Raw genomic sequence first — 27,676 nt, 5'->3', positions numbered from 1 at the left:
CATTTGATCCATTTTTGATAACTAGACTTTAGACTCTAAGATGCATGGGAAACTGATTTAGGCACTTATTTATTTTACACAACAAATACCAAGTCGCCGAAATCCTTAGTTCTACAGACACCATAAAGAACCAACTGAATAGAAATTCCTTTAAAATACATCTACCTCTATATTCAGAAAACTCTCTTACCAAAATTGGAAATATTTGTAAAATATTAATATTTAGAGGCCACTTTCACTGCTAAACGTTGATTACAAAATCGAAACAAAGGCTACAGCTAATAGGATCAAGAAAGTTTAACCAAAATAATTAATAATAACCAAACTGGATTCATAAAAGGGCGTTACATTAGAAAAATGACAGAATATTGCTTGATGTTATTGAACAAGTAAACAAAATGGATGATGAAGGTATTATCTTCTTTACAGACTTTCAAAAAAGTATTTGATAGTATAGACCACCCGTACATGTTTAAATGTTTAAAACATTTTAATTTTGCATAATAAATTTTGAAATGGGTCAAATTGTTCTATAATGATGTAAAAAGATCCATTTCAAATGATGGACATATGTCTGAGTTTTTTTTAATGTACAAAAAAGAATTCGTCAAGGTTGTCCCTTATTAGTCCCCTACTAGTTGAAAACCAGTTTCGGGGACTATAGGAATGCGCTTTTCCGTCATTCTGTCATTCCGTCATTCCGTCCGTCCGCAATTTCGTGTCAGGTCCATAACTCTTTTATCCATGAAGGGATTTTAATATTACTTGGCACAAATGTTCCCCATGATGAGACGACGTGTCATGCGCAAAACCCGGACCCCTAGCTTAAAGGTCAAGGTCACAATTGGAGGTCAAAGGTCGACAGGGCTTTTTTCCTGTCCGGTCCATAACTCTCCCATCCATGAAGGGATTTTAATATCACATGGCACAATTGTATCTCATAATAAGGTGATGTGTCATGCACAACTTTGAGACCCCTAGCTCAAAGGTCAAGATCACACTTAGCAGTCAAATGTTAACATGGCATGAACAGGGTCTGTTTCGTGTCCGGTCCATAACTCTTTCATCCATGAAGGGATTTTAATATTACTTGACAAAAATGTTTCCCATGATGAGACGACGTGTCGTGTGCAAAACGCGGACCCCTAGCTCAAAGGTCAAGGTCACAATTTGAGGTCAAAGGTCAACAGGGCTTTTTTCCTGTCCGGTCCATAACTCTCCCATCTATGAAGGGATTTTAATATCAGTTGGCATAATTGTACCTCATAATAAGACGATGTGACGTGCATAACTTTCAGATCCCTAGTTCAAAGGTCAAGGTTACACTTAGCAGTCAAATGTTAGCATGGCATGAACAGGTTCTGTTTCCTGTCCGGTCTATAACTCTGTCATTCATTAAGGGATTTCAATATTACTTAGCATAGATGTTCCCCATGATGAGACAACATGTCAAGCGCAAATTCCGGAGCCCTGCTCAAAGGTCAAGGTCACAATTGGGGGTCAAATGTCAATAGGGCTTTTTTCCTGTCCGGTCTTTAACTCTGCCATCCATGACGGGATTTTAATATTACTTGGCGTAAATGTTCCCCATGATGAGACGACGTGTCATGTGCAAAACCCAGAACCCTAGCTTAAAGGTCAAGGTCACACTTTGAGATCAAAGGTCAGTAGGATTTTTTTCCAGTCCGGTCTATAACTTTGTCATGCAAAATAGGATTTAAATATCAGTTGGCACAAACATTTCCCTGGATGAGACAACATGTTGTGCGCAAAGCCCCGGCTCTAGGTCTAAGGTCAAGGTCATACTTAGAGGTCAAAGGTCAAATTCAAGAATGACTTTGTCTGGAGCATTTCTTCTTTATGCATGGAGGGATTTTAATGTAACTTGACACAAATGTTCACCACCATGAGACGAATTGTCGCACGCCAGAACCAGGTCCCTAGGTCTAATGTCAAGGCCATACTTAGAGGTTAAAGGTCAAATTCAAGAATGACTTTGTCCGGAGCATTTCTTCTTCATGCATGGAGGAATTTTGTAACTTGGTAGAAATGTTCACCACTATGAGGCACACTTTTTTTAGAATTATGTCCCTTTGTTGTTACTTTAAATAGATTATATTGTAACTTTTTTATTACTGGCCGTAGGGAAAAATTGAGACCACTTTTCTGTGGTACAACATGCACGGTACATCCAAATTTTAGGTGTATTTTGATCTATCTCTACCTGGTTAAGAGTTTCTTGTGGACTTATATTTTATAGATTTTTATTTTAGGGTTTATTTCACTTTGTTGTTACTATAAATAACTTTTATGATAACTTTTTGTATAATCGGCCAAAAAAAAAATTCCAAATGAAAACAACTGTACGTTTTTATATATGCAAATTTTAATCCAAATACTTTGTTATATTATATTGTATATATAGTACAATATTGTTTATACATCATTGACAGATATCAGTTCATTATGTTATACTGCAGTAGAGAAAATTAGGTGCGTTCCAGTAGGGGACTTTGTATTGCATGGCAATACTTCATTCGCTTGTTTTCTTATCATATGCATTGAAATTCTTTCCGCAGCTGCTGTTATGAAAAATGAGAACATTAAAGGAATAAAGATTTCAAATGTGGAGGTAAAACAAACTTTGTATGCGGATGATGATAATTTCTTTCTAGATGGTGGCAGGAAATCATTTAAAGCACTTATCGAAACATAAGAGGAATTTGGTAAACTTTCCGGTCTAGAACTAAGTGTATCTAAATATACAACTCTAAGAATAGGATCATTAAAACATAGAAATATAATTTTCTGCGAAAGGAAAACCTTCAAATGATCTTCGGAACATACATCGACTCTAAGTCAAACTTTTGCAAATGATCAACAACAAATTCAGAGCCAAAAGTAACAGATGTTTGAGCATACACTTTTTACATGGAGTAAATGGAACCTTTCATTAATCTGAAAGATAACAGCACTGAAAACGTTTGCATTTCCAACATTAATATATCCATTGACGGTTCTGCCAAACCCGTCTCTGAATATTATCAAGAAAATAAAAAAACTGTATGTTTGATTTCTTGTGGGAGTACAAACCAGATAAAATAGCAAGAAATTTTCAAATCCAGTTGTGATCAAAAACATGTTCCTGATCTCAAGTAGATACTTCCCATAAAGAAATATCAAAAGCACGGTGCAAGGTTAATTATAATTTAAATGAAGAAATAAATTGTATTTCATCACAAATATTATGGTACAATAGTTATATGTTAGATAACAATGGAAACACATTATTCTATAAAAAAAATTATATAGAAAATCTTTACAAACTATATAATGTGTACAATACTAAGCTTAGAGCGTTCCAATATAAATATCTGATGAAAATAGTACCCAACAATGCTTTTCTATTTAAGTGCCAACTATCCCCCATCAAATCCATGCGATTTTTGCTCCATGTCTTCAAAAACACACCCCCGCATGTTCTGGGAATGTCAGATGATCCAAAAATTCTGGAGCGATATAGGAAGTTATCTCAGTATGAAAAATCTATTAGACACCCCACTAGGTTTCAAACTGTATCTCGGGGTGGTGGTGGTGGGGGGGGGGGGGGGTGGATTGAAATACTAGGAAAAATAAGAAAAATGTCATTAAGTATATTCTTCTTAATTTTGCAAAATATTTCATTTTTAGAAGTAAACATAGTAAAACACCTCCAACTTTTAATTCATTTAAGCTTTATCTTGATCGAATATGTTATTGCTTGTTTGAAGGACAAGTTAGGTGTATACCATTCAAAATGTACTGATTTTCATGGTGATGTAGACCAACAGAGAATATTTGATTGAGCAGAGCAGCCTTTTAATTCCTTTCCCTTCTTAAAACATTCTTCTTTACTAAATCCATACATGAAAATAATTCCTGTTTTTTCTTCAAATATGTACCGCTCTTTTCCTTTTTTTCTTTAAGGACACTCCATCATTTCATCATTTACAAAGCATTTTCCCTCCTTATTGTTTGAAAAACATTTCAGGGATTGATATTATGTAAAAATTTTTTTTTCTGACTTTGTTGAAATATATGGATAAAAATGTATATTGAAATATATGGACAAAACTGTTCAAATATGTAATATCGAAATTTTAGGAGTATTGTATCCATATATTAATAAACATGCTGTACATGTATAAATGTCAATGTACTAAAATGAAATAAAAATTGGAAAAACAAGAAAACGGGTCACAAAATGAAACTAGCCACTGTCACACTATAGTTGCTCTCACGAATGCAAAAAGAAAAAAGTCCTAAAAGGTTATCTTACAGTGCCCACAATACAGGATATATTTTGTTTCCAGCCTCCTTCAATGTTTTTATTCAACTGCGTTATCCTCCAATGTAATATCGCCGTATTCTACTAAATAATATTAAGTGCACTACTATTTTATACGTTTTCAGTGTTGCAAATCTGTATAAATTCCGGATATTGAGTTAAAATGTTGAATTAACAAACTAAAAGTGTTTTTTAAAACTTTTTTTTGGTCTTTACTTTAGGATTTAATGAAACAACAAATGCCGACTATATCTCATCATATACCACACCTAGATACATTGCATCATCAGATATAGATTCTACATCTGCAGATAAAGACACAGTCAGGACTATAAGTAAAGCGACCACATCTGAATATTCTAAAGATAAATTAACACAATCTTCATTGACGCAAATTTCTACGACAACCGGATATGAGGGCGCATTAAGAACAAACGCAAATGGAGACAACGACCAAACGGCAAGTACTAAAGGTGACACATTAGATTCCGGAAATACCACAACATCAACCACACGTAGTACTATATTAAATGACGAAACGACCAGTACAAATGGCTACACATCTGCAACATTCAAAGTCATAACATCAACCGCATATACAACCAGATCGAAAAATGAAACGACAGGAACTAACGATTACATACCTGCATCTAAGTTTACCACTCTACCAACCACTTATCATTCTCGATTCAGTGGAGTAACGACAAGTACCAATGATAATCCAGATGCATCTGAAAGTACCGCATCAACAACTACATACACATCCAAATCGAATTATGCTTCGACAGGTACAAACGATTACGTGTCTGTATCTGGGTTTACCACCTTACCAACCACTTATCATTCTCAATTCAGTGGCGAAACGACAAAAGCCAATGATTATACTTTTGGACCTGAAAGTACCGTAACACCAACTACATACACATCCAAATCGAATTATGAATCGACAAGTACAAACAATTACGTATCTAAATCCGAGTTTATCACTACACAAACCACTTATCACTCTCGATTCAGTGGCGAAACGACAAGAACCAATAATTATACTTCTGCACCTGAAAGAACCGTAACACTAACTACACATACATCCAGATCGAATTATGCTTCGACAGGTACTGAATCTGGGTTTACCACTAAACCAACCACTTATGATTCTCAATTCAGTGGCGAAACGACAAAAAACAATGATTATACTTATGGACCTAAAAGTACCGTAACACCGACTACACATACGTCCAGATCGAATTATGCATCGACAGGTACAAACTATTACGTATCTGAATCTGAGTTTACCACTAAACCAACCACTTATCATTCTCGATTCAGTGGCGAAACGACAAAAACCAATGATTATACTTACGGACCTGAAAGTACTGTAACACCAACTACACTTACATCGAGATCGAATTATGCATCGACAGGTACAAACTATTACGTATCTGAATCAGAGTTTACCACTAAACCAACCACTTATCACTCTCGATTCAGTGGCGAAACGACAAAAACCAATGATTATACTTATGCACCTGAAAGTACGGTAACACCAACTACACATACATCCAGATCGAATTATGCATCGACAGGTACAAACGATTACGTATCTGAATCAGAGTTTACCACTAAACCAACCACTTATCATTCTCGATTCAGTGGCGAAACGACAAAAACCAATGATTATACTTACGGACCTGAAAGTACCGTAACACCAACTACACATACATCCAGATCGAATTATGCATCGACAGGTACAAACGATTACGTAACTGAATCTGAGTTTACCACTAAACCAACCACATTTCCTTCTCGATTCAGTGGCGAAACGACAAAAACCAATGATTATACTTACGGGCCTGAAAGTATTGTAACACCAACTACACATACATCAAGATCGAATTATGCATCGACAAGTACCAACGATTACGTATCTGGATCTGCGTTTACCACTAAACCAACCACTTATCATTCTCGATTCAGTGGCGAAACGACAAAAACCAATGATTATACTTATGGACCTGAAAGTACCGTAACACCAACTATATACACATCTAGATCGAATTATGAAGCGCCAGGTACTAATGGTTACAAACCTTCATCTGAGCATACCACTTTACCAACTTACCCTGGAGAAATGACAAGTACCAATGATTATACATATGCACCTGAAAATACCGCAACACCAGCTACACATACATCCAGATCGAATTATGAAACGGCAGGTACAACCGATAACATATTTACACCAGGGTATACCACTACACCAAGCACTAAGCTTTCTACATTCAGTAGTGAAATGACAAATACATATGATTATACATATGCACCGGAAAGTACCACCACACCAACTACATACACATATAGATCGGATTATGAAATGACAGGTACTAACAATAACGTATCTGCGTCTGAGTTTACCACTACACCAACCACTTATACTTCCAGATCTAATAGTGAAACGACAAGTATCAATAATTACTCATATCGACTTTCCAGCAAATCACCGTTATTTTCAACCGGATTAAACTATGAAACTAAAGGAACAAAAGATTACATACCGGACTCTTATACTTCCGCAACAACCACATTCGGTTCCATATCAGATGATATAACGACAAATTTCAATGCTCTATCAAATGATGAAAGGACCAGTTCTAAAGATAACACACATGTACCTAAAAGAACTGTAACATCAACCACATATGCTACCAGATCAAATGAAGAAATTGAAAGGACTAAAGATTATATATCTATATCAGACAATACCACCACATCAACCACATCTGCTATCGGATCAAATAATATTACCTCAAGTACTAGCGAAATTGTGAATGCATCTGAAAGTACTTCAACATCAGCAGTAAATAATACCACATCAAATGCTGAATTGGCAACTATAAATCCATTAATCACAAATATAACAAAATCAGTTAATGACATGACAAGTATAAATTATTACACATATACATCTATGAACACCACCACAACAAGGACCTATGCTTCCGGATCAAATAACGAAGCTTCAAGTACTGCAGATTACAAATATACATCTGAAAGTTCCTCCAAACAAACAGCAGATGCTACCAAACCAGATGATGAAACGACAAATTCCAACGCATTAATCACAAATACAATACAATCAAATGATGAAACGTCAAGAACTAAAGATTACACATACGCATCTGGAAGTAATGATTATAAATATTCACCAGAAACTAACGTCACACAAACTACAATTGATCCCACATTGGAAAATGAAACATTTAGTACTAAAGATAATAAATATGCATCTGAAACTTCCGCCACATCAACAGCATATGCTTCGAGTTCAAATGATCAAACTTCAACTTTCTACACATTAGATACAACAAAATCACAAGATGAACCATCAACAACTGAAAATTACATACGTACATCTGAAAGATCCATTGCACAAACAACATATGCTACCAGATCCGATTATGAAACGGCAAATTTTAACGCATCAAGTACAGGTGCCAAAGGATTAACGAGTACTAGGACTTATACATCTTTATCTGCAAAAACCATCACGTCAAACAACTATTCAATCAAACCAAAGAATGAAACGTCAAGTACTAAAGATTACACAAAATATGAATCTGAAAGTACCGCCGCATCAACCAAATATGTTGCCGGATTAGATAATATAACCGCAGGTACTAAAGATTACACGTATTATACAACGGCTTCCATATATGCCACTAGACCGACTGATAAAATGGCCAGTGCGTCAAAAGCGTATCCATCTGCATCTGAGATATCTTCCTCATCAACCAAATTTGCAATCACATCAAATGACAGAACGACAGAGACGGAAGTACATACTTCCTCGTCTAAGTATAAGACCACATCAAAGGCACATGCTACTGAATCAGATGACGAAGTAATAGCTATAAAAGATAACACATCCGTATCTGCGTATATGACTGCATCGACAATATTTGTCACCAGCAGTCCGAATCGTGAAACATCAGCACCAACAGTTATTGTAGAGGATACAGGTATAAATGACTTATCTATCATGACAAAATTAATTTGTTACAGCTATTAACTGTTTATCTAGTAAACTAAAAGTACCAAGTTTTCTTGTTTCATGTACGGATAGCCAGAGGTAATAAAACAACATATGCATAGAACATATCAGTTTGATTCAGTTAAATATAGATAAGGGAGACTATTTAGTATTTTCATAGATAAAATGTTGTTAATACGACCATGAATCTAAACAGAACGCCATTTTGTTTTCAGAAAAAAGTAGGATTCACGGCTAATAATTCCCCTTCCCTCTGATTATTGCAAACAAAATTGTCATACACACAGATTTATTCTAGTATGAAAAATAGCATGTTTTATCAATCAGAATTAAAAAGATACGGTCATCTTGGATTTTTCAGTGCGCACCATTCCTTTTTTTAAAATTTATATCGGCAATCTGATAAACTTCAGACCTTACAAAACATATTGGTGAATGTCATGTTTTGTAGGTTAAATACTCAACTGGGGTTCGACCGATGTAAATATAGTAGTAATATCATATGCACTTTCATACCTCTTAGGGTTGATGTCGACATTTTGTTAAATGTCGCCGGAAGCTTGCATTGTCAACAAGATAAGAAGAAAAACAGGAAAAGAATAAGCAGTTGCGGAAAAACAGTAATGCCTAGATAAAATAAGCCGCAAAATTATATCTTATCCTAGATTTAATTGAAACGATCAGGATCTCGAAAACGAAATTGATCAAAGCAGAAAAAATTGGTTAACTACTTCAAAGACTAAATTGTGGCACATTACTTACTGTTCAGTTGTTGTTTTGTGGATATGAACACAGACAACTACCAACTAAGTGTTTAAACTATTTATCAACAGTGAATATTGAGCACGCCTATATAACAAAATATCTAATATTTAATTATTTTCACGCTGGCTGTCAGTATAATGGAAACATAACGTTTCAACCATAACTAGATTTATTTTAATTTCGTCCATTATCCGAGTCTCTTTTGAAATATGTATATTACAAGGCGAGCATCATTCCCATTGCACAAGAGACATTGACAGCAGACGTACACAGTGGAATGTCACAAAAGTTGGAAGCGTAGTTTCAATTCCGTGTTTCCAAAGGAATCCAGGTATCTTCAAATTGTGTAGCCCTTTGTTTAAATAACTGTTTTTGTTGTTCAAAAGCGTATAATTTAGCTGTCTAAAATGCATGCATTTCAATGAACATAAGAATGAAATATACACACATCATCTTTCTAGATAAAATTAGAGCAAATGGATTTTTAGAAGGAGTTATGAAAAATCTGAAAACTAAAATTCCAGTATAGCATCGGTAATTAACAGTCATGTTGTTTATCATTGGAACTAATCATAATAGTAATGAGCTTGGCTACATTGTTCTTGCCTACCTATCGGTGAAAGACAATGTTATACGGGTATGTGATCACCATCTTTATTAGGGTAAAGATAAGCTACACGTTCGCATGACATATTATGACGTATTAGTGTATGAGCGATATGTATGATCCTTAATATCTCTTTTATTCTCAATAGTGTTCTATTGAAAGCTGGAAATTATTATTGCTATTCAGAATTATCTGGGAACATATTCCGAAAGTGCACTTCTGCAGGAACATGGATGATGCCTAAGTATGACTGCGTGCGTAAGGATATAAAAGATATACAAAACATGGTATGTCTGAACGATTTAGAAGCTGATAGAATATTTTAATAGAATAACAATGAATCGAGAGACGGCATAACTACAGTACTTCCTAATTAAATGATTGAAATGATTTAGTACTATACTAGACCCAAAATTCGCATGTGAATATATATAAAAAAAACACAGTATAAATGTGTACTTACGCTAAAAAAAAGAAGTTCTTTTAAAGAATTTATTGTAACTGCATGACTTTAACTTAAGAATGTAGCTCTACATGCATAATTAACATACCTTTTAGTAAAGTTGAATGTATTAAATGAAAGCTTTCTACATTTAATGTCTGAAGGTAAAATATTTTAGTGAAAGATGGGCAATGGATATCTTTAAGTTACTAAGAATATGATTACATTACTTATACATTATTAGCGAGCGAGTTTGAGTGAGTTAGATTTTACGGCAAATCGACATAAAATGGTCACATATTGCCGTGCACAAGTTATAAGAAATTGAAATAATAATTACCAGGAATGGAAAATACTGAATTGATTTACATTCTAAGGTCAGTTCAATCAAAGACAGCATATCAAACACAGTAATAGACAATGTTCTTGGAAATCTGTCTACCTTAACATCACAAAGAACACAGAATGAGGATGGAGTCTATAGTGGGGAGATTGAAGTCATCGCTGCAACTCTTGAAGATATCGCAAATTTAGAAAATTTAACGGTCACAGACGATCAAGCTATGGTAAATTTACATAGATATTTCTTACTATTTTAATAACTTCTAATTCATGGTGTCGGTAAAATCAAATATTCGTTTGTTGTTTGTTTGTTTTGGGTTTAACGCTGTTTTCAGCAGTATTTCAGATATGTATCGACGGGCAGTTAATCTAGCCAGTGTTCCTGGCTTCTATACCAGGAAGACCTGAACTCTGCAAGTAGCTTACTAACATGAAGCAGAGGTGGAGGGCGAATGATTGCAGACACAATGCTTTTTATCAAATCGTCACGCCTCATCCGAGGATCGAACTCATGACCCCGCGATTCGTAGATCTTGACTCTTCCTATTGAGCTAAGCGGGCGGGCAAAACAACTATTGAAAAAGCAAGCAGCTGGTGACTTACCACTGATCGGTAGGACCTGGTTAAAACTATCGCTTTGTTGTAAGATTAAAGAGCCGCACAACTAATGGCAGGTGGCGCACAGCTCATTACGTCAGACAGCGTGGTTAGCAACTGTCTGAATTGCCGTATGTGTTTCACATACTGTGAAATAACAACCATTCGCGAGGAATTAACTCCAAAGGTCACAATGCAAAATAAACACCGCCAAACTTTGACATAATGTACAAATTCACGGATCATGGTACTTTAAGTTTAGAACTAAGCGAGAGTTTTAACCAGGTCCTACCGATCAGTGGTAAGTCACCTGCTACTGGCTTTTTTTCACAGTCACATCCAGCTGAATCTCTTTTCTATAGAATGTGCAGTTCCTCAATTACTGCCTGCTTCATTTGTGGTAGCGACATTCCAGTATCTTGAAGCAGTATGATAACTCAACACTCTTGAGCATGCACTCCTCTTTAGACAAGGTTTTGTTGAAGATGGCGTTAAGAAATGCCAGAACTATGATGATGGTATACATGAAATCGCCCTTAATGTATGTAGTTTTTAATGACATCGTTGTTGCCGCTTATCTTCTAGAAATTGATTTATCTTTTGTTTAACAGGCATTTCTGAAGACTGCAAGTAACCTTCTAGATTCAGATAATACAGAAGCATGGCAAGCGATCGATCAAAATTCTTCACAAAATAAGGTAAAATTAATGATCGCTCTTAATCCTTTGCTAAAGAATTTTTACGATCATGTGTGAATGTTTCATTATTATTTCTACCATATTTCTAAATAAAACTTAGCAAATGCTACAAAACCATGCCTTTGTTTTATAGGATGTCTCCGCAGCAGCAAAGCTTCTCGATACAATCAGTGTGTTCGTAGATGTTATTGCACAATCATTGGATGAGTCTCAGACGAATAAAACAATAGCTGTATCAAATTTATGTAAGTAGATATCATTTTCTTTCTCTTTTTTACGTATTATGAATGTATTTTACTTTCGATTTTAATATAAAACATAAAAATTAATATATATTGTTTTCATTTTAGAAGACATATGAATATTTAGTATAGTACTGAATTCTATTGGACGATAAACAGCAATAATGCCGAGTCCAAATATGGATTGTAATCTAACTGAATTCAGTTCGGTAGGCAAACCATAGAATGTGTTATTTCATATCATAATGAAAAAAAAAAACCCAAATATTCACAAATTTTTAATTGACGATTGAAAACACAAGCTATCAGCCGGTAAAATTTTTATAAGTGTGATATATTAGGTTCTACAAAAATACCTCATGTTTTCCATTAAAATATGCTTTCTTCTAAAAGCAGTCGCTTCGGCACTTATTTCAAACAACTACAGAACAATTTCTTGGTGTTATGGTAATGTTAAGTATAAAAAATTTCCTGTTGCGAACAAACATATAGATGAATATGGAACTTTAGTATAACTGCATTTAAAGGGCTTAAACATGACTAGACAATGCAAAAGTTAACCAAATAAATTTGTTTGTAGCACATTTCTTTTACTTTAGTGTTGCACGTTCGAAAAATCAATGATTCTGCTGAAATTGTTTTCCCTGAAGGAGGCGAATATAAAGAATTTGCAAGAGGATCAACTTTAAACTTATCTCGGGATTCACTGACAGGTTCACATATTTATGTTTTCAATCTAATTGTTTTGGTGCGTTTAATATCTTCTTTTTTCTTGAATATTTCTGTTGCATACGGCTGTGCCTTAACCTTTAGCCGGCTAAATTTCTAAAATGAACTGGTCCATCATTCAATTTAGGTAATATCATTTATTATTCGAAGGGGCGTTTACTGAAAACTTACTGATTGAATAGCGAACAGTGCATACCATGATCAGCCTGCTCGGATGTGCAGGCTGATCTTGGTCTGCAATTATCGCACAGGCAGAACCTAACCAGTGCTTCTAGATTCCTCAGCAAATAAACCTGTTGTTCTTAAGTAACTGAAAACTTCTACATGGATCAGAGGAGCATGACAAATGACTATAGATGTATTGTCTCCGGTTAATTATCACAGGTTTTAAACCTACGGTATAATGGTTATGACTGCTGCTTAACCGGGCGGACTGAAAAGACTGACTTTGGCTGTTGATATGGACACTATATGGATAGCATTATTTTGCACAATAAAATTCGAGTAAAATGCAAAACTTCATTTCCTTCAAAGCATGCTTATATGTAGGGATAATACACGTTTTTTTTGTGTATTAACGTCTGCAGAAGCCCGCGGGATTGTTTGTGACCGAGACCGAAGGTCGAGGTCACAAACATATCCCAAGGGCTTCTGCAGGCGTTTATACACAAAACAAACGCTATTCTTTACATAAAAACATTACACGACGACTAAATGCATTGTTTTCATATGTGATGACTTGACGATTCCGGTACATTTTTTATTTACCATTCTTGTTGTTCTTGGAAACGGTAAACATGTTTTAAATATCCATAACCGGGGCACACATAACAACAACACTACTAAAAGCGTGATTTGAAGGTTTCTGAGCATCTTATTTTTATTCTTAGTTATTACAAACGTTACATTACACATAATTTTACATATAACTGAAAAATTTGATAAACAGGAACACAATTATTTTAAGAATAACAACTTTACATTCGAATTATTTTGAGTACGAACAAACAGAGTACGGATGAGTACGAAGCTAGTGACTAGCTTTCGAGGTTTATTATATGAATTCTGCGGACAATCAGGTAAAAACAAACCGACTGATACTAACAAAAGTCATTAATATAATACCTAAAAACGGGCAATAGCACAAGTTACACGCGATACTTATTTATTCACAGTTATTTACAATAACTGAACAGACGCTTTGTGAAGGGAGTATACTCTAAGAGAAGCTAGTGCGTACATTGATGGGGGCAGTACGTTTGGGGTTGGAAACTGATACAGCTAAACATACTATGGATTACATTGTGTCTATAATGCTACAAGAAGAGGTTATTATGGTAGAAACAAGATGCAGATGCCAAATATCAGTCTGCGCAGAAATACATACATACGTCCCTGCCAAAGCATTTCAAAAATAAAAATCATGTATTAACAGCACGTGAATTGCCTTGTTTGCACACGATTTTCTCCCGTTTATACATGGGCGGATCCAGTGAAAAAAGTAGTTTTTATGCAAGAATGACTGTTTTCAATACTAAAGAATATGAGTTTAATCTCTATGTATCATGTTAAAGTAACCTGGTATTTATACTCTGATCATACGTTTAAATATGATAAATGCAAACAAAGTACATGTAAATAAAGTTTTAAACAAAGTCCGTTCTTTTGCGAAAGGAAAACTCTGAAGCAAAAACATGTATTGATTTTTTATTTTGATTGATGTTAATTAATTGCTGATACAGATTTTTAGAATTTTTTGTGACACCCTTAATTAGCATTACTGCATCAATTAAACAATGCTGTAACACCTTTAAATAAAATGTCAGCTACATTGTACTAGTCTGTAAAATAATGCGACTCATGCCTAAATATATGTGTGACGTAACGTGGTGAAGTTAAGTGTTGTTGCTATTATATACAATGTCTTTTGCAGAATGCAAATACTCAAGGAATGTCATACATTTATCTGACCTTGCATAATGATTAAATTAAGGTTGTGAACCCTAAACGGCCATCAGCATTACATTTTCTCTTCATACTATTTGTTTACAAAAAGCTGCGTGTGCTTTTAGCTATAGTAACGTCCGAAGAATGCCGACTAGGCTAATGAGAATACGTAATTACACGGAAATTGCCGAGTGTAATTACAGGTCCACTGCTTTAAATTAATATCATGATAAAAGAGTTTTGCGGTGCATAGTATGGACCAGATTCAAAGTTTATACACTTTTGCTTCATAAAGATAAACATTCAATACGACCTTTACATAACATATACTTTTACTAGTCTGAAACAACACCCTTTAAACTATTAGTACCAAAGAATTCCAGTCAGTTTTGATAATGTCTTATGTGTACGTTTAAGGTTCGACGTTATTTTCTGCGGTGCTTTATAGAAATCTCTCTGGTATTATGTCTACCATGACAACGTTTAGCAGGTATTGTACATTGTATAAGTGTGATATATATTGTCTTTAATGATACTATAAAATACTCCATCATAATACTATCGTATTTGTAAATGGTACATTGAAATATGCAGTACTTCTGTATTGTTGGGCTGATCTAAATTTTGAATAAATTAAGAAGTAATCGATATTTATATGTAGGGATTATTAAGGTATTGTATAATTTATCTTTCCTAGCAGGTAGTGAAAAGTACGGCCTTTTCCGTAATGTGAATCAAACCAAAGACTTCATGATTGGCGTGATTTAGACTTAATAAGTTAATCAAGAAATGTTGAATAACCCTTTAGGCTAATCCTATTTCCTACATGTTAATGTTTCAGTAATTTACACACAAATTGTATCAAATACGTGGACTTTGGCATTTCAAAGTTATAGTACATGACATTGGTTTATTTTCAGTAACGCTGTTCTTGGTTCTGCAGTGACGTCAGCAAAATTGAACAACTGGAAAAGTAACAATAACTTTAAAATCAGAATTGCATTTGAGCATAAGCAGGTAGTTATCAACAATTATTTTTTCAATCATCATCTTGCATGGTTTCGTGTAGTTTTATAAATAGTTTTAAAGATCAAGAAATAGGTTCAGACGAAATTTTCATTATGAGGAATGAGCAATATATTACATCTAGTACAGTGTACATATATTTAACAATTGCAGTAACATATTTTTCTCCTCTTTACCTTTAGGTAAACAATTTGTCGGCAGTTTGCAGTTTTCGCAAAGAAAAAAGGTAAAACAGATATTTAGATTGTTTTCTTATTACACGTAAGTAGATGATGATGGGCATGTGTGTGTGTTCATATATAGTACAGAACCTTTCTTTCGAAAACGTTTAAGAAACCCATGAATGTGTATCATAATGCAAGCGGAAAATCGTTTCGTTGCACATTGTATTTACTTTATATACTACTGGCATCGATTGTCCAGACGTTTGACCTATAGAAATATACCTCGAATTCACCTGAAAATCTCTAGGGTATGGTAGGCTGTCATGCTAATATAATTACTCTCACCTTAGAAGTAACTGACCAATCATAGGCTTTGCCCTGGGAATAAGTAAAATGCATTTGCTCTACTCATTATGCGCGACAATCAAAAGCTAGGAATCAGTTCACCCTGCCTCATTGCAGAGTTCGGCTCTTCTGTGAGGAATGTATTATTAGGCCCCGTACGTCAGCTGAACTGGCACAGTGTTTTAGGAGGAGAGTAAAATGAGAGTAAAATACCGCTAGACGTTATGTCGATTGAGATAACATACTAACACAAATGCTAAAATTATATTCGTATAAATTTGAATCTGTATTTCAATTCAAGGACAGCAGAAATTTAAAACTATGTTGATTGCATGTATTTGAAATACATACGGTTTTTAACTAATACTACTAGTTCGCTAATATCTACAATATTTACTCTGTATATACATATACAAATTATGTTTATAAAACTATTTAGTTCATTATGGGAGAAAGATGGTTGTTTTCTGAAGTCATGGAACATCACAACGGCATTATGTGAATGCAATCACCTTACAAACTTTGCTATTTTAATGAGTCCATGGACAAAGGTTTGTTATATTCCTTATTTAGAAAGAGTACACGGTAATCATATTAGTATTTTTTTCAATGTGCGTTAATATCTACCGAAATAAAAAAGAATAAATATCTAACAGGAAAACATTGAGTTATTTTTCCTGGCGTTCAAGCATGTGTTTGTTTTGGGTTTAACGCCGTGTTTCAACAGTATTTCAGTTATGTAACGGCGGGCAGTACACTGGCATCAGTCGTTAGAGTCATTAAGCGTAAAGCACTTGGCCATAAAATCAATCCTCCCTAATCGCACTTTCTGAAAAAATTACAATATCTGTTACCTCTGTCTTTAGATGAGACTAGAGAGAAAATGGTTTTCTGAGAAAATATCAATGTCAGTATGAAGAAAGTAATTAACATTATTAAAGATTATTTGATCTCAGCAGACTTCATAAGTGTACGGAGGGCAGCTAACCTAACCAGTGTTCCTGGATTCTGTACCAGTACTAACCTGTTCTCCGCAAGTAACTCAAGCATCTGTGTACCCTGCCTTTAACGCAAATGTTACACAAAAAAGCCCTTTCGGGGCTTTATTGAATGTGTGCGTTATGCATGCATAAATTAAGCCTATAATACACTACAATACATAGACACAACGAATAAATGAAGGAATACAACCAAGCATATTCTTACGTACCAAGCCTTTTAAAGGAAACGTGTCAAAATCTCGAACGGTAAACAGGTTACTATACTAAGTAATAATTTTCCTGTTTGGAAGTATGGAAAACCTATTAATTGGAGGTTTCCCCTACTGTAAGGAAAATGTTTTCTATAAGTAATTCAGTTTGTAACATATTTACCCAACAACTGCATAAATTTCTGTAAAAAAATTATAACTCATTTGTGAAAGCAGCACTCACTGTTTGGGTCAGCAGCATCAAATCTAGTACCATTGTACTGAATCACTTTTGTTTACAGGAAAATATAGACTCGACAGCAATAAATGTTGTATCTATAGTCGGATGCTCGGTGTCGACGCTATGCTTGTTGCTCACAATGATCACACATCTCATGCTCTGGAGGTATGTAAATTATTCGCATGATTTGAATAAGCTACACACAATCTAACCCTATTGCCTGTAGAGTATGCACATACTCCCAGCATCGATTATCTTCCGTATCACTAGACACAATTACCACGCGACTATGAAAGTCACATGGCCCTTGAAAAATTCTTCTTATTATTATTTTCGCTTTTATTTTTTAATGTTATCATTTTCATGTGTATTAAATTTCTTAAAATATTTAACGATTTATCAAAATCTTGATAAGAATGCTTGTGACAACAGAGGTCTCCTAACTGTAAGGGGAGACCACTGCGTAGGAAATTGGTGTATGTAAAGACGTAGCAACAGTATGAAGAATGCGGATTTAAACTGCCCTTAAAAGCTTACAAGTTGTCATTTGTAGAAAATTATAATCAAGATGATATGTAAACAAAAGTAAATCGAAATAATACTACAATCAGTTTCATATACCAAGAGAATAATTGATAAATAAAACATAAAATAACCGGATAATAATCAGATGAAAACTACAGTTTAATACTCTGTGGAGAATATATTAGGTTTACAAAGATAAGCATATATTTACAACATCTATAAGAGTGCATTCAAGGTAGTGGATGCGTAATGGCAATCAGCAAATTACATATTCTCCCGATGCGATTTCGTCAGTCTCCGATTTTTACGTAAACCATGTGGAAATTGCCGGTGTCATTGAAGGTCAACTATTTTTAATTTAAGATAATTTATAAAATAAATGAAATTGTTTAATGAATGAACGTCAAGATTAAGAGCGGAAAATGAATCAAAGTTAGGTACGAATATTTATTTCTCCTCGTCAAGTACTTTTCAAATTTTATCCAGGTATCTGAAGTCAGATCGAGTGAAAATACTTATGAATCTGTGCTTTGCTTTGGTGATTTCATATGTCATTTTTCTTAGTGGCGTTGACAGAACGGAAAGCGAAGTAAGTGTATCGTGTATTTCGTTTTTGAAACGGAAAAAATAAATATATTACTTATATTATAATATTACGTATATTCATCCCCATAACATATATTTAATAATGGTACCTGCTGTAAGTGTAAATTAATTAATTAATTTTTTATGTCGTTGGAATTTGAATGATAATGAATTTATGTAAAAATCTTTATTCGTATGAATATGAATGAGATTTCTTATTTTATGTTATTTTATTTTTCTGATATTCTAGAATGGCTGTACAGCAGTAGCGGCATTACTACACTACATTTACTTAGTCGTATTTTTCTTGATGTTGGCAGAAGGTATAGAGATTTTCTTTGCGCTGATTTACGTGTTTGCATCAAAGTCAAGGCTAAAGTGGATTCTGCCAGCAGCTTGGCGTGAGTTAATTGATATTTGTGAAATAATTTATAATTTCCAGAATTTTTACGAGTATTTTTTTCAGAAAAGGGAGTTCCTATGCAAGCCAGAGTGCATACATATATCATGTCCCCATGAGAGATTGTACACTTTGTACTGTACAGAGTATAGAAACGTTTGCTTATCTGACGGCAAGCTCATATGCTGGAATGCATAAAACAGATGGTTGAGAATAAATTGTGTCATGGTTACCAGAGTCAATTTTAGTGTTTTTGTCAATAAATTTTGTGTTGAGCACAAATAGATCTATACTGTAAAGAAAACTAGGTATTAAAATTACACCTACGCTTGTATTTGAATCCTATGTTCTGTTAGATAGGAATACATCTAAATCTAATTTGTGTATCATAATAGCGTTTAATGTAACGATAATGTTGTATTTTCTTACCGCCGTTTGAAATGAAGAGGATAGATTGAATACTATAGGCATCACACACAATGTATTTGTTACTTTTTATTTCAGTACTTCCAGCAGTGATTGTAGGTATTTCCCTTGCAGCAACAAAGAGAAAGGGATATGGAAACAATCAATTGTATGACAATTATGTTATATGATTTTTTATACTTACATCTACTGAAATTAAAGATTGTTGATTTCATGCAAAAACTAATAAAACATCCTATTATTATGTTATGTAATATTGTAATTTTAATTGCAGTGAGGTACGGTTTATAGTTGTTATAGCTACATTTTTTGTTGTTGTTGTTGTTGTTGTTGTTGTCATGAATTCTAATGTTTAAAAACAATTCCTGTCTGAACATTTTTGACCTGTATATTGTGAAAACAATATTTCAATTAGATATACATCTTTGAAAAAATGTTTTTGCAATTTTAATAGTTGTTGCACTCATTATTTCAACAGTTGTTGGCTTTCATTTGATAATGGTCTAATTTGGGCTTTTGTGGGTCCTGCGTTGTGCATAATTCTGGTAAGTTCGTTTTATTATGACGATTCATTATACTCATTTAAATAATGCGAACAGAAACGTGTCATGTTATTTAGTGAACTGTAATATGCACCATTAGTAATATGTAACACGCGGTGGGAGCAACAGTTTCATTTTTATCCCATGAAATTTCAAAGCTCGAAGTGATAGAGCGTCTGCTTCGAGTGCGAGAGGTAGTGGGTTTGAACCCCGACCGCGTCATATCAAAGACGTTAGAATAGTACCAGTAGCTCTCTTGTTTGGCGATCAGCATTAAAAGGAACACTGGCTTCTCTTCTCTCATACCTTTGTGGCGATGGATTAGCGAGTTGTAGAACTTGCTTCGTAATCGACCGAAAACAAACTATCTCAAAGCTCTCATGATGCATATTTATTATTTATGTTGTATCACTATGCTTTACGTGCTGATAGAGGTCAGTGAAAGGGATTGCAGTGACAAGAAAACATTACCCTAGGTGGTCCCATTTTTTAATTATCTCCCTTTAATTCAAACCTAGTCCGGGGCATAACTTAGATACAATGTAGGGTATTGACTTTAACCTTTTCATACTGACAGAGGTCAGTGAGAGGGAGTCAAATGACAAGAAACCATAATTTCAGGTGATCCCATATTTTGAATTATCTTCCTATTTTGAAAACCTTGTCCGGGGCATTCATACTTTACTTATTGATAGAGGTCAGTGAGAGGGAGTGCAGTGACAAAGAATAATGACACTAGGTGGTCCCATTTTTTTATTATCTCCCTTTTTTGAAAACCTTGTCCAGGGCATAACTCGAATACTATGTAAGGTATTGATTTGATACTTTACATATTCATAGAGGTCAGTGAAAGAAAGTACAGTGAGAAGGAGCCATAACTATAGGCACTCCAAGTTTAGAAGTCTTGCTGACCGATTTCTCCTTAACATAACATCCGCGCCTGAAAAGCCCCTTCTGCTACAATAATTTCGGGGAGAATCCATCGGTGTTACCGATCGCTTTGTTGTTGTTGTTGTTTTTTTCGTTTTGTTTTTTTCATTTAGAAAAAAGGCTCTTCTATTAATGTCTTACTATGTTGCAGATTAATTCTGTTCTGCTTGGTTTCGTAATGAGAGCAGTATTCCGTTCAAAGAAGGTACTTCATAAGGACAAGAAGGAGAAAGTCTTGTAAGAAATATAAAACAATTCATAAATCATTTAGTAAACTGCAGTACGCATCATTCAATTAATTATTAATAACAATTACTGAAGTTCATTTGATTAATTTTTTCACATCAGTCTTTAGTTGCGTTACTTTTATATTATGTATCTGTTCACATGATCTGAAGACTCCATATAAGTTTGACCATGGACAAGCATTGATATGTATTTTTCCATCGGTTTCCATTATAAGAAATGACTGTCACATACCACAAAATTAAGAGATGACAATTAAAATAAATGTAATCATTTTAATAAGTTAATATTTCAGATACCCCCAAAAATAGTATTTTATATAGACTTAACCGATCCAATTGTTTACAATTGCTCCTCATGCACCATAAGCCCCTTTATTGGCGTATAGAGGCCAAATGCCTACTGACACCTTCTATTCTAAAGTGAAAATTAAAAAGTGTTGCATTCAATCAGACACTTGTAAATGATTCCAAATTTCACAGAAAACATTGTATAGCTTAATTATGACACAAATTTTATGATTGTAAGCATTACCTTTTTATTCAATCAGCTTATGCCTGATCGACTCTTATGCGTTTCAAAAAGCATCTGACTTATAAATAAAGGTCAAAAGAAATTCAGAAATTTCCTTGATTAGTGCGTATGTATTGCATTTCATTGACTAGATTCAGTTTTTGTAAATACGTACTTTAGCGTGTAGGTTTTCATGTATCAATCATTTTTTCAAATGAAACATATATGTTTAATGTTTTCCAGAACTGGATTTCGATGTCTTTGTGTTTTACTTCCTCTAGTTGGATGCACATGGGTCATTGGGATATTCTATGTTAATAAGTCTATGTCATGGATACAGTACATCTTCGCGGTCTGTAATGGATTCCAGGTAAACGAATGGCAGTTCACTATGTCTTACATTATAATGTTTTCTGTGTCATTGAGAGTTGACAGTATGACATGTACATAAGCCTTTGTGCCTGCATTTTGCTTTACTGTTACTTTTTGTCAGAAACAGTAGTAATGTGTAGCGTGACGATGTTTACAGTATGAACAGTGCAACTTCACTACCACATCACCGTTTGGAAGGCTAAAATGTGGTTCATGCAATGAGGTTGTTGCTCTGTTGAGGTTAATTTATCATTAATGTTATGTGATTGAAAGGAAAATAACATTTTTGCAAAGAACTATATGCTCTTTGGAGGGTTATAAATAGAGATTATATTGTTTGTCTGTAAGTGTTTAGATATAACATTGTTGTTTATTTTATCTTATGTCATTACTTTATTTCAGGGACTGGTTATATTCATATTTCAATGTGCATTGAACAAACAGGTGAACGTTTATGTTCTATGATTCCAAAGAATCTTTTTTATAAATTTTAACTGTCAAAATAACAGATTTTAAGTGCCGAACACGTTTCCTCGTAATTTGACTCAGTGTTGTTATATCTTATGGTTCATTGGGGTCGTGGAATTTGCTCATTTCGTGTAACAAACTTCTGTTTCAGTTAACCTTCTGAGAGAGAAGATTTGGCTTTTCTGGTCCCAATCAGTTAAAAAGACGTAAATGTCACTGCTGATTTGCAAGACATAATAAAAGAAATTTGAGTATGTATGCAAAAAATCAACCAGTATAAGGTGTTGTGCAGTTGGTATGTAAATAAAGCAGCATGGAATATAATCTTATTCGGTTCGTAGAGTTGTCGTGGAATATACACGTTCGTTTGTTCTGCTAGACATTTTCCCGTTATTGGTCCGGTGTATTATGGTGACTGGATCGTATAAAGTCTCTCTCTTTCTCTAAGATTGAAGTACAATTTTAAAACATGATTCGAAAATTAACCGTATACTAATGTATGGAATTGGTTTACAGATACCAAAGGCTTACAAAGCTGCTACTACTAGAAGGAAGTCCGAAACATTGTCTCTTTCTGTAGCAACACCAACACCAACATCAAAACTGCGTATTATCGTAAGACTCATCTTATATCATCAATGAAGACTTTTCCTAACTGACATATTAATTTGTTACATCAAAGGCTATTCCCGTATTTTTAAAATGATGTGTTAATACTAAAAAGATAAATTAAAACTAATACTGTGCCTCTTCTGTTTATATTGTTAAACTTCAAAGAAGTTACAAAGAAGTTATTGTCGTCTAGTGATGTCGATATGAGGATTAAGCAACCCGGGAAATGTCATATCGGCCGAATTTAATTTAACTAAAATTTTAAATTGAGAAGAGAGTAAGCAGCGGTTGGTATACCTGAATTATAGTTTGGTCTTAATGTGTTCTCAAAATGCCGCGACGTAAAATATTACCTTTTGAATTTTATAATGTTATCCTTTAATATGTAATTTATATAACTTCTATGTGGCAGATACGTCAGTAGATTTTTCTAAGACTGGTACAAAAATGGGTCGTACCTAGCAGATACGACCTCTTACTATTAACGAAATATTTTATACGCACGTTTTGACTTGGCATATTGGTAGATGGCGATGGGATGGTGTGCAGAGCATATGAACCAGGTCGGTAGGTCAAAGGTCAAGGTCACAAATGTCAAACTTGACCCTCGCATTTCGTGTACGGAGCATAAATTAATAAATATTCAAAGTATTTACTTCAGACTTGGCATACATATAGCTAGCGATGAGATTATGTGCAGATAATATGAATCAGGTCTGTAAGGTCAAAGGAGCTGAATGGTAAAAATTGTCCTTCATATTTCGTTCCATCACATTGCGTTCAATTGTGGCATAAAGGTAGGTGGCATTGAGACGATGTGCACAATGAACCAGGTCTGTAGGTCAATGGTCAAGGTTATACACGTAGCAAGGTTAAATCTATCAACTTTTTCGCCCAGAGCATAACGTGATAACCATTTAAGATATTGACTTCAAACTTGGCATTTGTAGGTGGCGATTAGATGTGCATTGTGCATGAACTTGGTCTGTAGGGTGAAGGTCAAGGTCACAAATTGTGACTGCTCTTTGTATTTTGTACTTTTTTAGATATCGACTTTAAACGTAGAATACAGGTGGTTATTATGAGGTGATTTGAGGAGTGCAGCAATCCACATCACTCCCTTCCCCCAACCCCCACAAAAAATCACTTTTTGTTTTTGTGCCTTAGTATTTCAGTGCATGAACTAGGTTGGTAGGTCAACGGTCATGGTTAGAGGAAGGTCAAATGTGTCTGTCATGTCATGTGTCCAAAGCATAACTTAATATTCATTCTTAGTATAAACTAGGATAGGTGGTAAGGAGACGATGTTCAGAGCGCATGGACTTGGTCGGTAGGTCAAAAGTAAAGGTAAAAAAAAGTCAAAACTGTTCAAGGCATTGACTTTTAACTTGGAAAAAGGAGGGTGGTGATGACGTTGTTAAAGGAGTGCAACAATCTACATTACATACCCTCTCCTTTCAGATACATTCACACAGTTTCTTGTGCGTTAGTTTTCCATCAGCGCTGCCGCGCAATAAAAAAACCCCATCCCCTACCCACACACATCAAAGTTTGTTTTTCTTAAATTTGTCTTCCTCCTCCTTTTATGTAGAACTTCGGGCGTATTTTAACCCGCTTCTTTGAGCTCTTATTTGTTCAATAAACAGTTTTATACATACATGATTTTATGCTCAGGCTGTGGCAATAATGTATAGGTCATAGTAGGTCGTGAGTAACACTTAAAATGTTTAATTTCTGGCTGGGATGTACATATGAATATTGTATTAATGAAACTAAATGTTAAATAAGAAAACTATTTAAAAAGCTCTTTCATATTTCAGCCGAAGTCGATAGCCCGTTATTTGTCATCGGCACAGTATTCAGTCGGTTGGAGCAATAAAACAAAAGGTGATTAGCTAAAATGTTCCACTCCTGATTTATAAAGTGTTCAGTTGTAACGAAACTAAAGTACCCTTTTTTAATAAAGTGACTGAGTCAATGACTACTTTTTTAATATGTTTACATGTGAAATATGTTCTAAATTGTTGAACATATTATAAAAAAAGTAATAATTAACTTATTTTATGTTTAATGGACATACAAATGAAAGTAAAGTGGTTTATACGAATCGAGTAAAACATGGTAAATTACCGTGTTCTTATTTTATATTTACTGGACATAAAAATGAAAGAAAATATAGTTGTTCAAGCTCGAATTTTTAAATAGGCGACCCCTTCTTTTAATCAACTGTGGCAGATGTGTTTATCTGTATATTATAAAGTAACGGAAATGAAAACAAGGTCACAAATAATACCACTCCATCCGTCCGCCCGGGTGCGAGCTTAGCACAGGAAGATGTATAGCGCTTACACTAGAATTATACATTATTCTTAATGACAGAGCATATATTTTGTAACCTTTTTAGTACCAGCTTCACATATACCCTGAGAGGTTGGTATTTTAAAAAATACGAGAACAGCATTTTCCTGGTAAGTTATTAGGTGATTGATAGAAATGCATTTTGCAGTTTCAGAGCAAGGTATATATAGCAGTGCACATCTTCAAGATGATGATATAGACAACAACTGCCTTTTCAATTCAGTAAGTACTAAAATATTGATACGTTTATTTTTTTCTTTTTAAGGGAATCTCGGGAATTTTTTTCTTCGCTGTTTCTTATGACAAATCTGCGCATGTCATAAAATCATTATCATCGAAACTTTTGCATGTCCGCATGCATTTAGTGTTTAATATGTATAATATACTCACTAGGTGTTAGGGTTAGTATTTCCATGATTACAAAATATACTCATTAAAGACACTAGACATTGAAATCGCTTTAACCCGGTATATACTGGCGTCTGTAATATATCACAGGCGCACCAGATCTGTTTTTAGTCACAGCCTTTTTTGTTCCAAGACATATACCCCTGATGTATCTATACTGCATTACTCACCCAATTACAGGAAACTAAGAGAGGCTATTTTTCTCGCATTATATATTGCTGTGATACTATTTATATTACCATATGTGATGTCGCGAAAACATGTGACAAATTATCCAATCAACAGTCTTAGCATGAATCTCTTATTACTTACCTTATTCATAGTAAAAATGAATTATATTTTTTTTAAAAAAAAACGAGAACTATAATATAATATTTCATAGCAATTTTCATGTATGAAACTAATCTGCCATACGTATGGTAAGGTTAGCAAAAAAAAAAAAAAGTAAGAAAAAACCGATCTATTTTGAATTAGCATGTCACTTATATATAAGAAACATCTGTTCCACAATAATTTAAAACAGTTTAAAATTTCATCCTTTATTCCCATTAACTTGACATTGGACCGTCACATAATTATTGGGAATGTTTTTACGAAAACATCTATCATACATTAGTTACCATTATTTTACTTTAAACAAATGCACTGCAATACCACTTATGTTTTAAAGTGCCGAGATATCAGATAAAATATGGTTGTGTACAATTGAAAGTGCTTGATATTTATGTGTTCGTTTTAAAGTAACAGTATTTAAGAATTAGGTAATTCGCTCTTATAATGTTTTGTTGCATTTGTTCAATTACATTTTCAGACACGACTCCAATTCAGTGAATACTTCTCCGAAGAGGGATTGTGTACGCATCTGTGAAATGTAAAGTGATTCATTTATGAACACCGACAAATAGAAAACAAATATAAATCGGCAGTATAAATCTGTTTATACTGAACTACATAACTTCCGAATATGGAAAATTAAGGGAGGGGGCTAATCATAGTCATTTCAATATCAATTGGTGTTTTAGAATTGCCTCCCTTTTTCTTTATTGATATACATAGAACACTTTGCATGGCTGACTTTGAGCAGAGTCAGAGGGGTATACCATTATGATAGATACTCTGGACAATTGTTGAAGCCTTGACAGATGAGAAAAGGATTTATATTGATGTTTCATGAAATGTTGCTGGTGATGATTTTTGGTTGCATTCAATGCTTCCGAGGGATCTTTTTACAGATTAAATATTATTTATCAAATATTAATCCAACTTATAATCGCGACCAAACGCAATTTTTATAATATTGTTAGAATGTCTGATTTTTTTTCAATTCCACTTTGTTTGTGTAAATTAAATTGCATATGTAAATTACATGTATGATTATTACGTATTCGTTTGCAACTTAAAACTTACGCGATATAATTCTATGTAAAAGTGATTCTTGTTTCAGTCACTGACCGTTCCAAGGCGGTGACCGGTTGTGTTCATTTGATATTTTTGTCAGTTTAAGTTTGTATATCTTAATAACTTAATGTCTGTTTCGTGGCTTATTGTGTTGTAACGTTATATTTGTTCTTTATTCGTAACG

The 27,676-nt window shown here is 34.2% G+C and overlaps 1 protein-coding gene across 1 annotated transcript; it reads left to right on the top strand.

The window, feature by feature from the left end:
- Positions 1 to 398: 398 nt before the first annotated feature.
- LOC123562221 (mucin-5AC-like) lies at positions 399 to 27,210 on the top strand. The gene is made up of 24 exons (XM_053526058.1): positions 399 to 411; positions 4,549 to 8,343; positions 9,364 to 9,471; positions 9,934 to 10,034; positions 10,567 to 10,755; positions 11,740 to 11,826; positions 11,960 to 12,071; positions 12,668 to 12,781; positions 15,162 to 15,234; positions 15,665 to 15,761; positions 15,953 to 15,996; positions 16,719 to 16,830; positions 17,771 to 17,874; positions 18,721 to 18,823; positions 19,070 to 19,220; positions 19,724 to 19,793; positions 20,124 to 20,190; positions 21,269 to 21,354; positions 22,120 to 22,246; positions 22,651 to 22,692; positions 23,233 to 23,331; positions 25,149 to 25,215; positions 25,835 to 25,908; positions 26,906 to 27,210. Exons 1-24 carry the CDS (start codon positions 399 to 401, stop codon positions 26,960 to 26,962), a joined length of 5,892 nt encoding a protein of 1,963 aa, XP_053382033.1. The 3' UTR covers positions 26,963 to 27,210.
- The last annotated feature ends 466 nt before the right edge of the window (positions 27,211 to 27,676 follow it).

This window comes from Mercenaria mercenaria, chromosome 2, assembly GCF_021730395.1.
Source record: "Mercenaria mercenaria strain notata chromosome 2, MADL_Memer_1, whole genome shotgun sequence".
Taxonomy (NCBI): Eukaryota; Metazoa; Mollusca; class Bivalvia; order Venerida; family Veneridae; genus Mercenaria; species Mercenaria mercenaria.
This window is presented reverse-complemented; position numbering and strand designations above follow the sequence as displayed.

Coding starts and splice junctions, on each gene's coding strand:
- LOC123562221 (XM_053526058.1), top strand. Junction 8,344..9,363: donor AGTTATTGTAGAGGATACAG/GTATAAATGACT, acceptor GTATATTACAAG/GCGAGCATCATTCCCATTGC. Junction 9,472..9,933: donor GTGTTTCCAAAGGAATCCAG/GTATCTTCAAAT, acceptor ATTGCTATTCAG/AATTATCTGGGAACATATTC.